Source organism: Setaria italica, chromosome II (assembly GCF_000263155.2).
Source record: "Setaria italica strain Yugu1 chromosome II, Setaria_italica_v2.0, whole genome shotgun sequence".
NCBI classification, from domain to species: domain Eukaryota; kingdom Viridiplantae; phylum Streptophyta; class Magnoliopsida; order Poales; family Poaceae; genus Setaria; species Setaria italica.
In genome coordinates, this window is record NC_028451.1 from 10,376,751 (window position 1) to 10,392,789 (window position 16,039).

The 16,039-nt window shown below is 48.7% G+C and overlaps 2 protein-coding genes across 2 annotated transcripts; both read right to left on the minus strand.

Annotated features, from left to right (window-relative positions):
• Window positions 1-8,635: 8,635 nt before the first annotated feature.
• Window positions 8,636-12,435, minus strand: LOC101766296 (4-hydroxyphenylacetaldehyde oxime monooxygenase). The gene is made up of 3 exons (XM_004955924.2): window positions 12,018-12,435; window positions 9,437-10,053; window positions 8,636-9,329 (listed from the first exon to the last, which is right to left on the minus strand). Exons 1-3 carry the CDS (start codon window positions 12,358-12,360, stop codon window positions 8,721-8,723), a joined length of 1,569 nt encoding a protein of 522 aa, XP_004955981.1. The 5' UTR covers window positions 12,361-12,435; the 3' UTR covers window positions 8,636-8,720.
• Window positions 12,436-13,522: 1,087 nt separating this feature from the next.
• LOC101766704 (putative UDP-rhamnose:rhamnosyltransferase 1) lies at window positions 13,523-15,297 on the minus strand. The gene is made up of 2 exons (XM_022824688.1): window positions 14,944-15,297; window positions 13,523-14,686 (listed from the first exon to the last, which is right to left on the minus strand). The coding sequence occupies exons 1-2, from the start codon at window positions 15,280-15,282 to the stop codon at window positions 13,637-13,639; spliced, it is 1,389 nt and encodes a 462-aa protein (XP_022680423.1). The 5' UTR covers window positions 15,283-15,297; the 3' UTR covers window positions 13,523-13,636.
• Window positions 15,298-16,039: the final 742 nt, after the last annotated feature.

Here is a 16,039-nt window from a genome sequence, read left to right on the forward strand (position 1 = left end):
GATGCTTTGCCGTGACAATGTGTTGCTACAGTAAACATTTGCTAATGATGGATTAATTAGGCTTAATAGATTCATCTCATCGTTTAGCCTCCATCTGTGTGTAATAGGTTTTGTAAATAGTCTAAGTTTAATACTCCTAATTAGTATCTAAACATTCGATGTGACACGTGCTAAAAATAAGCAAAGCAACCAAACGTCCTGTAAACTAAACGATGCTCGTGGTATGGAAAATATTAGATTTTAAGACTAATGGCATATGCGGGAACTATATATGTTTCCTCGGTCGCAGATAGAGAATTTAGGTTTATGCCAACGGCGTATAAGGAATTTTCTGTATATATAATGTGACACCGCAGCCCGGGCTTGCACCTGCACCGGGTCCATGCGCTGTGGTTGGCTGCAGCCGGACGCAGGCGCGCCATCCACCCAGCTCGCGCGAGGCCGGGCGGCGAAGCCACCCGTACCGACGCTCTCCTGAGACACTAAAATTATACCATGAGTTTGTTGCATTGGTCTTAAGAGAGGGACAAATACTAGCTGCACATGCATGTGTGTGTATAGAAATATAGTGGCATTGGCATCAAACTGATGCGGGCAGTCTGCACTTTCATTTTGTATACTCAAATTGCAAGTCGTTTTGACTTTTCTAAATTAATAGATATTATTATACACCTAGACATATACTATATCTAGATGCATAATAATATCTATGAATAAAAAAGCTAAAACGATGAACGGAGGGAGTAGGAGGCTAGGAGCATTCAATTTTAGTAAATGATATTTGTGAGCCACGAGCAGAGCAGGATATAAACCTGCATCAACTAACGCATTGTGTTTTTAAGACTTCTTTGTTGCGAGTCTTGTATGGGTACGATATGAAATGTTTAGGTAGGAGGCCGAGGAAGATCTTCGTCGCTGGAACTGACAGCCACCGGCGAGGTTGGCGGCGCTGCCCGAGCCACTACGGGAAAGGTCAAAATTGCTGAGTGTATTTTTTTTGCCGAGTGTTTTTTACGAGCACTCGGCAAACAAGCTCTTTGCTGAGTGCCAAGCCAAAAACACTCGGTAAAAAAAATACACTCGGCAAATCAGGGCTTTGCCGAGTGTCAAATAAAAAACACTCGGCGAACCCCCTCTTTGCCGAGTGTCAAAAAAAACACTTGGCAAAGAGGGGGGTTTGCCGAGTGTCAAAAAAAACACTCGGCCAAGAGGGGGGTTCGCCGAGTGTTTTTTTTGACACTCGGCAAAAAAATAATTTTTTTACCTCTTTTCACCATGAAATTTTTCCTACTTCCCACATACAACATGTGGTACTCCATGTTAAAATTTGGTATATTTTTAGATTTATTTGCTATATTTATTTAATTAATTGCATTTCAAGGGAATTTTTGGTATAAGTCAAATTTGAACTGCAAGTGATTCAAATTATGGAACAAAATGAGTAGAAAAATGATATTCATGTTTTTCGGCCCAATTTGAGACCTGACCCATGAAATGACAAGAAATTTCGAACATCTTGTTCAGGAAACACGACCATGAACGTGTGGCAGTGGTATTTTTAAATTATAAAAAAAACAAGCAAAGTCTGAAAATCATGAGATTTGTCATGATGTGATGATATCATAGGTGGAGGCTGTGGAAAAAAATTGAGAATGTTTTGCCCATTTCATCATGTACCATGTTTACAAACCGAAGTATTTCAGAAGAAAAATAGTAACGTTGAGAAGGATTGCATAAGATTTGGAGTCAAAATGACGGTCCAGTTTTGATTTGACTACAAAACTTTTTGTACAGTCAATAGAGAATATATATTATTTCATGTAAATTTTTGACAATTTTTTGAAACTGTTAGATATTTTTAAATTTTTTTTAAATAGCTTTGCCGAGTGTCCTAGGGCAGACACTCGGCAAAGAACCCTTCACCGAGTGTCACCCTAGGACACTCGGCCCCTTAATTCCCCGGCCCCAAGGATTTAAGTCCCGGCCGCACCTAAGTCCCGGCCGCGCCCACTCGTCACTCCCACTCCCACCTCTTCCTCTCTCTCCCTCCCGCCGCCGCCCGCCGCCCAGCGCCCCCCGCTGCCGCCCGGCGCCCCCGGCCCCGCCACCCGCCGCCCGGCGCCCGGCGCCCCCGACCCCGCCGCCCCAGGCCCCGCCGCCCGGCGCCCCCGGCCCCGGATCCGCCGCCCGCCCGGCCCCTCCACCGGATCTGCTTCATGGCTTGGCAGCGGGAAGCAGTGGCGAGGCCCGCGTCGGGGCTCCGACGCTTTCACGGGGGGAGCGGACGGCGGGCAGCGGAGGGGCGGGGATCAGAAGGGAACCGTGCGGCGACGGAGGCCGGATGGGAGCTAGACGATGCGCCGGGCACATGCGGAAATCGCGTGCGCACCCGGTGGGTGAATTGAAGTTGAAGTAGTGGCGGTGGCTGGCGGCGGTGTGGATGGTGGCGGCGGCGGCGGCGGCGGCGGCGGAGCAGGATGTGCTAGTGGGGGAACATGATCTTTTTTTATTTTTTTCAATAATTGTTCGCCGAGTGTTTTCTGGGCACTCGGCAAAGTCTTTGCCGAGTGCCCGACACAAAACACTCGGCGAATCAGTGTTTGCCGTCAAGATTTTTGCCGAGTGTTACACTCGGCAAACGCTTTGCCGAGTGTTTTTTGGACTTCGCCGAGTGCCCCTGGCACTCGGCATCTTTCCTGTTTCCCGTAGTGAGCTATACTGGCATGCATGCAGGTTGTTCTAGAACGATTTAGGTTAGGTTATCTTTAGTGACTTCTTGATCATGTTTAAGTATTTATACTATAGATCTTTGCTCCTGCCCCTCGTATTGCTAGCTGCCGGATCCTTGTCGTCAGAACGCTACTGCTGAGAGCCGATGCATTGGCTAGATATTATCCACATCTCACAGAAGCATGATGATGTCATCGAGCTGATAGCCTAACATGTGAGGTCTTGCTGCCGTAAGCCTGTCTGTTAAGTTAGTGGATCGAAGTTAATGTCCTCTTATTCGTGTTACCATGTCTACATTCAATATACTTATCATGACATTAATTAGATCCATTAGCTTAATTAGCTTAGTGGTAGGCAAGAGATCTTTGTTGTTGTGTTCTAATCTCTTAAATTAATAGATTGATGCCAATACCCTCTCATTCGTGTTCGAGTTCAATTACACTTATCAAGACATTGACTAGATTTGTTAGTTTATCTGATGTGTGCATGGTAGGCAAGGGCTCATTTTATGGCTATTATTTTATATTGCTTCTATCTTAGTTCGTTGGCTCATACAACCGATGGCAAATGTCATTAATACTTCTATTTATTTACACCATATGATTACATTGAATATCTATATGTCGTGGTGTTTATTCTAAGAACGCCTACCCATGAGTTCAAAAGGTTTCGCCGCCGATCAGCTTAAGAATTTAATGTTTACCTGGTTAATTTTTAGGTCAAATTGACTGGGACGCCTTGCACCTTTGCAAACCGATTTGGAGCTACACTGGAGTTAAACAAATCTTCTAGATCATCTGTATTGTTCAACGCAGAAGTCTAAAGTCCAATTTTTGCATTAACGGAAGTGCTACCGGCAGCCCTAACCGTCATTGTTCATGCTATTCAGCGTGCCTTGCTGGGGTGTGTTGACACAAACTCGTGTCGTACACAGAACATGTAACGTGTGCCCTCGACAGTAAGCGCAATACGCAAGACACGAGCACATTTTGCATAACTTCCATTAGGTGCTTAGACCCTGTTTGGGAGGAAGGGGCTAAACTTTAGCCCATTTTGCATAACTTCCATTAGGTGCTTAGACCCTGTTTGGGAGGAAGGGGCTAAAGTTTAGCCCCTCAAATAGAGTGCTAAACTTTAGCACTGTAAGGTGTTTGGGTGGGGGGCTAAATTTTAGCACTTTGGTTGCTAAAAGACTCTTTTACCCTCATTTACCTCCTCTCCTTTACCCCTCCTCATCTTCGTGCTCAACTCCTCTCATCGCCGCTTCCCCGCCGGGCGCCGCCGTCCGCGTCCCCGTCCACCTCCTCGAGCACCAAGCCCAGGAAGCCCGCACCCGCCGCGCCAAGCCCCGAGGCCGACGAGTCGCTCGACAACCCGGATCTGGGGCCCTTCCTCCTCAAGCAGGCGCGCGACGCCATGGTCTCCGGGGAGGGGCGGCGCCATGCGCGCGCTCGAGTTCGCCGAGCGTGCCGCGCGGGCGCTCGAGCGACGCGGGGAGGGCGCCGAGCTCGAGCTGCCATGAGCCTCCACGTCGCGGCGGAGGCTGGGTGACGGGTAGCGGGGGCAAGCGGAATCAATCCCATCCCGATGGCGCAAGGCATCGCACCCTCCACCGCCGGGGCCGGCGGCGGCGGCTGCACCTCGGCCCCCGCGGTCTCCACGACTCCCCATGGCACCCCCCACGCCTCCGCCTCATCGACGCCGCCGCCCGCCCGCACCTCCCGCTGCTCCACCTCCCCGCCACCACACTCCCGCCGGCCCACGCGCCGTCGCCAACAGTGGCGAGGAGAGAGAGAGTGAGGGGAGGAGGCGGCGGGGCCGGCGGGAGACGGCGGGACCGGCAGGCGAGGCGGAGGCGGTGGGGTGCCGTGCGGCGGGATCTGGCGGGGAGGAGTGAGAGGGAGGAGAGAGAGAGAGAGAGAGAGAGGGGGGGGGCAAGAGGAGGAATTTTGGATAAGGGGATCACTTTTAGCCCCTTTAGTCCATTTTAGCACCTCTTGGAGGGCTAATGGATTATGGGGGGCTAAAATTTAGCCCCTTCATTTTAGCCTAGGTATTTGGGAGGAGAGGGTTAAAATCTGGCTAAAATGGGGGGCTAAAATGTAGCATCGCCTCCCAAACACCCCTTAATCCACATCTTGCATAACTAATAAAGCGAAGCCGTGAGGTAATTTATCCTTCGGTAACACAAAATGAGTGAACTTTAGGGGTATTTATTTCTTTCGAATTTCCGTTGTGGCTTTTCTTAATTGCAAGGGTTTGGTAAGCTGATGGATGATATATTTATTTTTGTTTGGCACTCGTGGATAGGATGTGGAATCGTCATTTACATCCTTGCAGATGCTAGCTTACGGTTGGGGCGGGTGAAAAGTTTGAAGCTCCTTCCTTGCATTGGCTGGTCCGCTCAGCTAATCTCGGGCATTGCAACGAGCTGCGCTGATCCAACTTTCTAGCTCAATTGACTGTGATGAACCGACCATGCGCTCTGGTGCAACATGGACTGGTCTGGAGTCTTCCATAGCAGTTGCTCGCGTGCCAGTTGATGAGACTCCCATCTAGCTTGATCAGTAATGGCACGCCTTCCAGCAAATTGTAGTTGTGCTTCTTCTAAGGCTAGTTAAATCGTTCATTCCTCGTACCTCCCAGGCCTAAGTACTAACTGTATATTGATCTCATTATTACATATCAATGAGGAGAACTCCTGGGGATAAATTTTAGATGAATGGCTAAGAAGCTATGCATATGGAAACTCATATGGCACAATAAACACCACCTCTGGACACTCTGTGTTGGGACTACTCTTAAGACAACCTCTTCCACATGTGGTCAAGATCTTCTGTGGAAATTGTGTAGGTGGTTGTGTGAACTGCCTCTAGATATGTGATTTAGCCGTCTGGAAAAATTGCTCTTTTATAGTAGCACTAAAAATAAAAATAAATATAGGTGGAGCAAGAATTAAAGATGAAGAATAATTGTGCAATTGCAGAAACGAAATTAGAGACTTTGGTTCAGGAAGCAAACTACTGCACTTGTGACTAGCCTCGACAAATCACGGGATAGGCAAGTTGGGCTGGGCCACTTCCTGTTTTCGGCCATGGACAATGGTAGCCATGCCGGAGAAACTCATGCAATCAATAACTTCTACCTTGGTACTTAACTATTACATCCCATCGTTCATGCCTATATAATAATCTCTAGCACGAAGGCCAGCTCACAACAAAAGGAAAACGCTAGCCTGTCATACGGGTAGAATGCAACGGCCAGATAGACATAGAGGGTATCTAATAAGCATGTGAGGCATCAGGAATTCAGTGGTTTATTCTTGAATTTTCTTCTTCACATACTTTTTCGAGCTCTCATTATTGACTTCTGCATGGCACACATCTAATGAATTCAACCATCTAGTGTAATTTCTCTTCACCTATGTTGGATTGGGCTCATACTCTAGTTCTGCTTTAACTCAAGAAGTTGATTCGTTTGCATCAACATTACGAAACAAACCACGAAAGATGACTACTCAAGCTGCAAAGTGGAGATTTTGATTTTCTTCTTTTTCCCTCTTTGTTTGATGTTTTTTAGCGTACATCAATGCTTTATGATGTCTTGGCTATATATTACTTGTAATATGTGCCTACTTCCTGTAATCGTGGTCTAATGCATCCTCCTGTAAAAAGATGGCAAAAGCCGGTGTGGCTCTTGGACAACGCCCTTGAGAGCAAAGGCCAAGAACGCACGGGCACTACCAGCTGGAAAACCATTTCGCATGATCCACACGCTACTCCTGACACAGAGAGACAGGTGAATTAATCAGATTCAGAAGCATTATCGACTAGCTAAAATTGACGTCGTAATTAACCACCTCATTCGTTCACTACATGTTGACATTCGCGTCTCCTAATAACAATGAACAAAACATCAGCATATTTGGATCCTTTACATAAAAAATTCGTGGCATGCCGCATGCACTCGCTTGACTATGGATACAACAAAAAATATGTGTAAATGATGGGACATGCTCTACACAATCTGGTAATTTTCGTTTTGGTAAACAAGTTTTATGTTCGAGATATTTGTGCACTTTTTCTATAAACGGTCAAAATTAACTTCCACTTTAATCATTAGTGACCTTTTACATAAAGGAAAAGGTCCAAATTACTCCCCTCAGTATAATTAAAGTCCAAATAACCTATTTTGTTATCAGTTTACCCCCTAAACTATACCATTTGGTTTAATTTACCCCTAATACAATTTGTTGTTTTTGTTTCTTCATGCACAAGTGGAACTTAAGTTGAAATTTTGCAATATGATAGAAGATATCATAAGACTTGTTAGAAAAATATATTATGGATTTTTATTATTTTTATAGGGTAGGATATTTAATAATAAATATATCCTTGAGATAAACAAATATATGAAAATAATTATGAAAAATTATATATACTTTTTAACATAGATTTTGATATCCACTTCCACCTTGCAAAATCTTAAATGAAGGTTCAACTTGTGTATGCAGAAACAAAAAGCTTGAGAGGAATAATTTGGAATTTTTTTAACAAAGCTTAAAGAGGCAAGGGTCATATATGAATATGCTTCCATACCGTGGATGCTAGCGAGTTTCAAACTAGGATTATTCGTCTTCCGATCCGTATGTTACCAATCAGCTCAGATTGGCATGGCAGGAATACGAGGCCTCGGAAAATGTGGCAATGCAGGGTGATGTTCTCTTTCAAGTGCAGTGTTACAATATGGGAGGTATATGTCGTATGTCCGCTGGGAGGTATGAGACTGCAATTGTGACACTATATCCTACTACTCCAGGTTCTGCTGGGCCTCTGGGTCCATGGCCTCAAGACAGACTCTCCTACGCCAGCTTAAATCGCTTGAAATTTTTTGTAAGTAAAACTGGTAGTTGATTTCTCAGGAAAAAAAAATGAAGTAGCCAAAGTTGTTTGTTCCTCGGTCCAAATACTATGCAAGTTGGATGGATAAAAGTTCCTTCCGCACTAACTAGGACTTAGTAACACTACTACAGAAAGCATCATCACTGACGAACCATCACCAACGGTTTAAGCCGGCGGTGATAATACGACTGCTAATTGTTTTTTAGGAAAAGGTGGCAACATTATTAATTCAAGTGAGAGTTAGAATGGTTTAGGGAAACTCGATGATAGCTGAACAACAAATTGATATCATATAAAAATGAGGCACGGTACCAGACAATATTCCGTGAGCTAGATGCATATTTTGAGACTGTGCTGATCGGTCTTTGGAAGGGTCACGGCAAGGGGCTGGCGGTCACGAAGGATGACCTCAAGGCAATCAATATGGTAACTTCTAATGTAAAGCAAGATGTAGTTAGGCTCTTAATTCACACACAGTTAAAGGGGTGTTGATGTTGATTTTTTTTCTTTATGCAGGATGCATTTATTGGTGGCACATCCACAAGCTCAGTTACATTGTTATGGGCAATGTCTGAGCTAATCAAGAACCCACGGGTGATGAACAAGGTCCAGTCTGAGATAAGGAGAAATTTTAGCTCACATGACAGGCCAAGATTACAGGTAAGTGACACTTCTCAATTGAAGTACCTTAGGATGGTTATCAAGGAGACATTACGATTGCACCCACCGGCACCGTTCCTTGTCCCGAGGGAGACCTTGCAGCATGTAAACCTCCTTGGCTATGATGTACCTCCCAAGACAAGGATTTTTGTGAAAGTTTGGGCTATTGGAAGGGACCCTACCTGTTGGAAGAATCCTGACGAGTTTTGCCCTGAGAGGTTTGAAGATGTTGACATTGATTTCCAAGGATTCAATTTTGAGCTCCTTCCATTTGGTGCTGGACGGAGGATTTGCCCTGCGATACCGATGGGTATTATGAATAGTGCAAGATTGAAACATTTATCTCAAGCAAACTACGTAAAATAGTTCAATTTATTAGGACGAAATCTTGAAAGAATGTAGTAGTCCATCACTCTCGAATCGTACAACTTATACACGCTTGATAGGCACAAGACAAAGAGGCACCATCTTCCTAAACACAAGCTGCCCGGTTTCTTCCATATCAATGTCCTCCTCCATCATCCCTTGAGGAAGTTCCCAGTCAAAGCAATACAGCAGGTTGGCCAGTGCAAGCTCCACATTGGCGACGCCCATGGCCACGGCAGGGCATGACCTTCGCCCTGAACCGAACGGGAGGAGCTCAAAATCCGAGCCTCTGAAATCAACATGGCTTCCCTCGAACCGCTCGGGCCTGAACTCCTCCGGGTCATCCCAAATGCTAGGATCCCTCCCCATGGCCCAAACGTTCACAAACACTCTTGTGCCCGGAAGCACGTCGTAGCCGCCGATCACGCACCTCTGCATGGTTTCCCTTGGGATCAACAGGGTCCCCGGTGGGTGCAGCCTGAAGTTTTCCTTCACCACCATCTTTAGGTACCTGAGTTTTTTGACATCTTCTTCATCCACTCTTGTTTTGTTTTCCACCAGACCGCGGACCTCGGCTTGCGCCTTCCGCATCACCTTCGGGTTCCTCATGAGCTCGGACATGATCCAGATCATCGTCACCGAGCAAGTGTCGATGCCTCCTGAAAATGTATCCTGATCGAGGTTGTTTGCATGAACATTAGCATTTTGTATGGTTATGTTTTGTACTAATAGAAATTAATTAGAAAATGGATTACAACCAAAAAGACAAAAACCATTACCAAGAGGATTCCCTTGATATGGGCGCGCGTCAGCCCAACAGCCTCGTCGTCCTTCTCCCTCCACATCTTCACCAGCGCGTCCACCATATCCTCCTGCACCCCAGCCTGCAGCCGCTCAGGCTCGAGGTGCTTATCGATGACCGAGTCGAAGAAACGGTCGATCTGGCGGAAGATGCGCCGCCTCCGGGCGGCGGCGCCGGTGAGGGCGTCGGCGCACCGGGCGAGGCGCGACGCCGGGAAGAAGTCCTCGAAGGTGAAGCTCCCCAGCACGCGCAGCGTGTCCTCCATGACCCGCTGGAAGCTGCTCCGCTCGAACTGCGCCGACCCGTACATCTTGCCGAACGCCACCGTGCCGACGATGCCGTCGAAGAGCGCGTACAGCTTCTCGCTGAGGTCGACGACGGGGGCGCCCGGATGATGAGGGGAGGAGGAGCTGCCAGCGGCGGCGGCGAGGGAGGCGACGAGGCGGTCGACCTCGGCGGCGCGGGCGTAGGCGAAGGACTGGACGCGGCGCATGCTGAGGAGCTCGAGGATGAAGAGCTTACGCATCTCCCGCCAGTAGTCGCTGTAGGGGCTGAAGGCCACGTCCAGGAAGTCGTAGCTCAGCACCCTGGGACCTGAAGATTTTTCGTGTGCTTACTGATGAACAAAAATGTTCAACGAGCTAGATGTTCAGGAGTGTGGTGTTAGTGATTTATACTAGTTGGTACTCATCTTAGTCAAAAAATTATAACTCCAGGTCGAGAGTTCAAATTTCGTGTTTAAACACTGAAAAAAAAAGTTTAAAGATCCAACTTGTTAGCTCAAAGTTGCTGTATGGTAGAACATTTTTTTATCTGCGTTTCATTTTAACCTATAACTTTATTTTTGAAGTGTGAGAATTTGGCAGAGTTATCTCTAAGGCGGCGAACGCTCTGACGAGACCTTTCCTTATATACAAAAATCGATGATTTGTATAAGATGATGCTTCAATTCGTTTTTCAGAATTTGATTAGAAATGACATTGCATTGCCACGTCAAGACGATGCTTCAATTCGTTTTCCACCACAACATGCAACATCGATGTCGAAAGTAACATGGGCCCATCTGTGGACAAATATAGCTTAAATTTGTTTGCATGTAACTAAAGTATTGGCCAGTGGCCGACTTGATTCTATAAAATAATATTTTATTCAATAATTGAAATGGGCATGAATGCATATATATTCACCCCGGGGGCTGCTTTTTTTCTTGCTGGAATTGGTACCCACAATAGGAGAGAAAGATGAAGCATGGATTCCCACTACAACTGTGGATGTTCTTATTAGATCCGCATTAGCTTCTTCCTCCTCTCCGGCACGGTAGTAACTAGGCGAAGGTATATAGTAATTAAGGGTGCTAATGCACCCCTCACTACTAGGAAATTCACGTCTAGTACCGGTTGGGAACCTTTTAGTACCGATTCCACAACTGGGAATTAGGTACTAAAGGGTCCCTTTAGTACCGGTTGAGATAACCGGTACTAAAACGTATTAAAAAATAAAAATAAATGAATCCCAGCCCCCCCTCCCACTCCTTCCCCCCGCCGCCCCCCTCACCGGCCCCCTCCCGCCGCTCGCCTCTGCCCCCACCAGCCCCCTCCCATCCACCCGCCTGCTCCACCGCCTCCGCCCCGCCGCTCCCGATGGCCGCCGTCGCCACCGCCGCTCACCTCGCCCCGCCACTGCTCCTCACTACCGGTGAGGGGCTCGCGAAGGGGGGAGGGGAGGGGAGGCAGTGGAAGGAGATCTAGCTAGCGGAAGGAAGAAGATAGAGGAGAGAAAGATGGGCTAGTGCTTGCTTGTATGACATCATTGAGTAGCATTCTTCAAAAAGCGGAAGGAGATAAGGGAGGGGTGGGGGGGGGGGGGCAGGCGGCGCGTGGAATCATGTGAAAAAATCTAAGTTCTTGCGGTACGTGGACGGGAAACCCTTTAGTACCGGATGGGGGCTCCACTCGATACTAAAGGTCACGCTTCAGTACCAGGTGAAGATTTAGTACCGGATGGAGGCTCCACTCGGTACTAAAGCGTGACCTTAAAGGAGATCACGGAGGCCTCATCGGAAGGTCCGGTACTAATGTTAGCATTAGTACCAAGCCAAAAGGTGACCAGTACTAAGCCTCAGGATGAGAGATCATTTATCTAGTAGTGCCAAAAAAATGAAAAAACAACGAATATATTCATATTTTACCGTAATGACTAAACTCTACGCAATCATAAGGCAAGTGCACCACTTCAATTTACTCTGACTATAAGAAAAGTAAGACACTAATGCAGCAAGAGCTATACAGGGGTTGGATGATGTAGAGCATGGCAATAATGGATGCGGTTGGGAAGGACCATGGTCCGGTGCCAGATTATATTTCTCGTGGAAGCAAATTTTGGATGCCAATTTCTCTTTCTTCATATTGGTCAAACGTTTATAAAAAACAAGTTCAATAATTTGGATAACCACCGTATAATTAATCTCAAAATGGACCTCGACCCGGAGCACGTACGTTAATTTGCTAGTTACAGACACTAGAACATAATAATTCGGCATCAGTAGCCAATATACTTGCCTGGCGAGTTGGGGCGGCTGCAGCAGTGCTGGTCGTTGGTCCGGAGGAGGTCCTTGGCGGCCTCCGGCGACGAGACGACCACGGTGCGCACGCGGCCGAGCCGCACCTCCACGACGGGGCCGTACCTCCGCGCCACCGCATGGAAGTAGCGGTGCGGCCGGCTGCCGATCTGGAGGAGGTTGCCCAGCACCGGCAGCTGCTCCGGGGGCCCCGGCGGCGGAGCTCTCCTTCCATCATCGGCTGCTCCCTTCTTCCTCCTCCACGACAAGAGCAGGTAGAGGAGAGGAAGGACGACGAGGAGTGGGACCACCACCAGAGGAAGAAGAGGCTGCTGTGTGTCCATGGTGCCTTCTGCTTCCGTGTTGGCCCGAACAATAATTGTGCATGTGTGCTTACGATGCTTGGGCTGCTCTGATTGTTTATACATGAGGAGGAGGTGAGTTCCAATTTAACTGGATCATTCACTTTCAGTTCAGTGCGGAGGTGACAAAGAAATGTGTCGGCAGGAAAAAACCTATGCGCAGAAAGGCCAAATTAGAGGTCCTCGCATACATGTGTCCACGAGCGGCGGGACGATTGCACAAGTCTATCAATCGATATGGGTGGTGGTCTGGGAATCGCGGCGACGGTGACAGATCGAGAAACATGGAGGACTAACCTATAAAAATCAATATGCTCCCCTCCAATCTCCAAATATCTATTGTTTTGAACTTTTGATACATATATATATACATGTAGTTGACACATTTTAGTTTTGGCTGTAATTTCTTTGAATATTTCAAAATAACTTTTGTAGATGATAAAAAAAATACTTTCAAAATATTGCACTTTTTTTAAGACATAGTAGTGTTCCTGGTTGACAGCTGAAATTTTGTCCATAGCCCACTTTCATCGGTAACACGGGCTCACCTGATGTTTAAGCACCATGCATGTTTGGGTTGTGTGTTGCACCCGTTTGCAGCCCAACACCCGTATTGGACTACAGCCCACTTGCCTGAATTAAATCCCCCTTTCCTGCTGGTATTTCTTTCCCCTTTTCTTTCCCAGCTGTGGTGTTTTTTTTTTTTTTTGAACATGAAGCTGTGCTGCTGTGGTGTGTGATGTTGTGAATCCTTTCACAATCTCATCTTTCCCGCCTGTCCTTCGGATTGTTCTCAAGCAAGGACATAATTTGTTAGTGGGTTTTAATTATTCTCAAGTTCTATCGTCAACTTGAAGCAAGTAAGAAGTTAATAATCAAATTATTTAAAATCTACAGATAAATAACCACCTGTGTGGTCATTGGATTTGAACCGAGGCGGGTTTTTTTTCATGCACAACATACATCAATATTTTAAATACAAAATTATTGCAAATAAAAACAAGGGCAGTCGCCAATTTTACATTGCAAAATATTTCTATCCCTTATTTGCCATTCATGTCACAGTGGTACATGGGGCCACCTGTGCCACTGATAGTGGTAGAGAAGGGATTGTGAGAAATTGCAATGGCAGAAAAGGGATTACTAAAAAAAATAACAGTACTCTAGATAAACACCATGCAAGGTGAAACTATACAATACACCAAAGTAAACGAGAACGATTGCACACACACAAGTGAAGCTCCTTGGCCCATAAAGCCTATTCCCTGCGGCGTTGGAGTAACAAGTTGTGGACGAGGTCATCGACGTACCCCTCCTGCGTCTCCCTGTCCCAGAGCACCCGTTGCAACTCCCTGGCGGCGCGCGCGAACGCCTCCCCTTCCTCCTCAACCATCACCCTCCTCACCGCCGCCGCGACGTCGTCCCTGGCCACCGACCCGTCGTCCGCCGCCCTCGGCACCTCCAGGCCGGCCCGCCTCGCCGCCATCACCCGCGCCGTGAGGCCCTGGTCGCCGGCCAGCGGCAGCATCACGAGCGGGTGCCCGAGCAGGAAGCTCTCCACGAGCGAGCTCCAGCCGGCGTGCGTCATGAAGGCGCCCACCGCGGCGTGCGCGAGCACGCGAACCTGCGGCAACCACCCGGCGCGCACCACCCCGCGCCCGGCTGCGGCGACGCGGCGCTCGAACCCGGCCGGGAGCAGCCCGCCGCCGGCGGCGGCGGCATGTTTCCGGAGCGCCCAGAGGAACCGCACGCCGGCGATCTCCAGCCCGAGGGCGACCTCGCGGACGAGCGCCGGGGACAGCGGCGCCTCGCTCCCGAACGCGACGTAGAGCACGGACCTTGCGGGCTGGGCGTCGAGCCAGCGCATGACGGGCCCCACGCCGCCGCCGGCGTCCTCCTCCTCCTCGCCGCCGCCTCCGCCGCCAGCATGGGCGGCGGCCAAGACGGCGTCGTACGGAGCGAGGAGGCCGGAGGGCACGACGGGCTTTCCGTAGAGCTCGCGGAGGAGGGCGCAGGCCGCCGGGCCGTCGACCTCGCGGCTGCTACGGCAGACGAGGAGCGGGCAACGCCGCTCGGTCTCCCAGAAGCGGCTCATGTCGGAGGTGCCGGACGCGTTGGGGTGGAACCCGCCGGCGATCCTCTTGGCCTCGTGGAGGTGGAAAGCGGGGGTGGACGACGCGGACGGGATCCACGGCGGCGGGACGGTGAACTGCTCCGGCGCCGTCCTCGGGTGCGCGTCGTTCGCCGCCTTGGGTCCCATGAACGCGACAAATGGCGCCGGGAAGATGAGAAACAGAGCGCACGGCACCTGCAACGCATCAACGATGACGTCACAATCATAACCAGCCATCATACGAGGATCGGAGTTCGTCGGCGACGACGTGCCTTGTGCTGTTCGGCGATGGGTGGAAGCCAGTTGTGGGCGAAGTCGAGGATGATCCAGTCAGGCCTCTTGGCGTGCCCCTCCCCGCCGGCGCCGGCGAAGGCCTCTGCGAGGAAGGAGGCGACGGGGCCGGCGAGGCCGTCGAAGGCCAGCTTGAGGAGCTCGACCTTCTCCGGCGGGACGTCGGCCGTGGACTCAGCGCCATCAGGGAGTCCATCCACGGCCGGCAGGGGCAGGGACACGAGGCGGATGCGCGGGGAGAGCTCCCGGGGAAGCCTGGCCACGTTCCTCGGGGCGGAGACGAAGGTGACGAGGTGGCCGCGCCGCGCCAGCTGCCCGGCGAGCTCGAGGAACGGGACGATATGGCCGAAGGCGAGCCATGGGAACACCACGACGTGGAGGGGCGGTTCTTGCGTGGATTCTGCCATGACCATGAATGGTGCGCAGCTGCATCCTCGAGGATCTAAGCTAGCTGGAGTCTTATTGCAGGAGCGGGAGCTTGCTGACAAATGCGACGCCATTTGGCTTTGCTTGTATAAACCAACTACGGATTCGATAAGATCACAAGAGAGATTGGCAATCGATTGCTTAATTATTGTTATGTTGAGATGATTGATACATTTCAGTGCCCGCGTCAATTATGCTAATTCTTTTTTAGTAGCGTGCAGAGAATAGATCAAGATTTTAAGACTCAACCTTTCTAAAGCTACTTCATCAGAACACAAATAACACCAGGTGTTTCCAGTTGTCCTAAATCAAATCCTTTTCTTAGCTTTGATCAGCAATAGCTAAAAATATAAATAGTTTTTACAACACAAGGTTGATGTCATTAAATTCGTTACGAAAAGTAATTATGTATTTGTTTCTATTTAAAACATTATTATATAAATTATATTCTAAATTGTTGATGTCCCATAGACTATAGTACTGTGCATATATATTTTGGTGCCCTTGAGACGATAGAATCAGGAACATAGTTTATGATTGCAATTAAGGCAATGGCCCCGCTGGGTCTGGGTGTGACTATTTTCATGTGCTTGAATTGTTTTCCACTCGCATAGAAGACATCTAGATCAACACCAAGGGACACGCAAGCTTACCCCCAAAAAAAAAGTACAAGTAAGCTTACCTGCAAATGTAATCGACTACATTAGGTGGCCCAGGAAGCAATAATACCCATGGCCCATGGGCCGGTGGGAGAGCTGGACCAGGCCAGGAATATGAGAAAAGAGGAAAAAGAAAGTGGCTTAGCCCATTAGGTGGGAACTAAGATAAATG

What these genes read in the sequence shown, in the direction of transcription:
- LOC101766296 (XM_004955924.2), bottom strand. Translation starts at nt 12,360, where the DNA reads ATGGACACACAGCAGCCTCTTCTTCCTCTGGTGGTGGTCCCACTCCTC. An exon ending in CAGCCGCCCCAACTCGCCAG is followed by an intron (nt 10,054 to 12,017) that starts GCAAGTATATTG and finishes AAAAATCTTCAG; the next exon opens with GTCCCAGGGTGCTGAGCTAC. An exon ending in ATATCAAGGGAATCCTCTTG is followed by an intron (nt 9,330 to 9,436) that starts GTAATGGTTTTT and finishes AACCTCGATCAG; the next exon opens with GATACATTTTCAGGAGGCAT.
- LOC101766704 (XM_022824688.1), bottom strand. Translation starts at nt 15,282, where the DNA reads ATGGCGTCGCATTTGTCAGCAAGCTCCCGCTCCTGCAATAAGACTCCA. An exon ending in GCGCTGAGTCCACGGCCGAC is followed by an intron (nt 14,687 to 14,943) that starts GTCCCGCCGGAG and finishes GATGCGTTGCAG; the next exon opens with GTGCCGTGCGCTCTGTTTCT.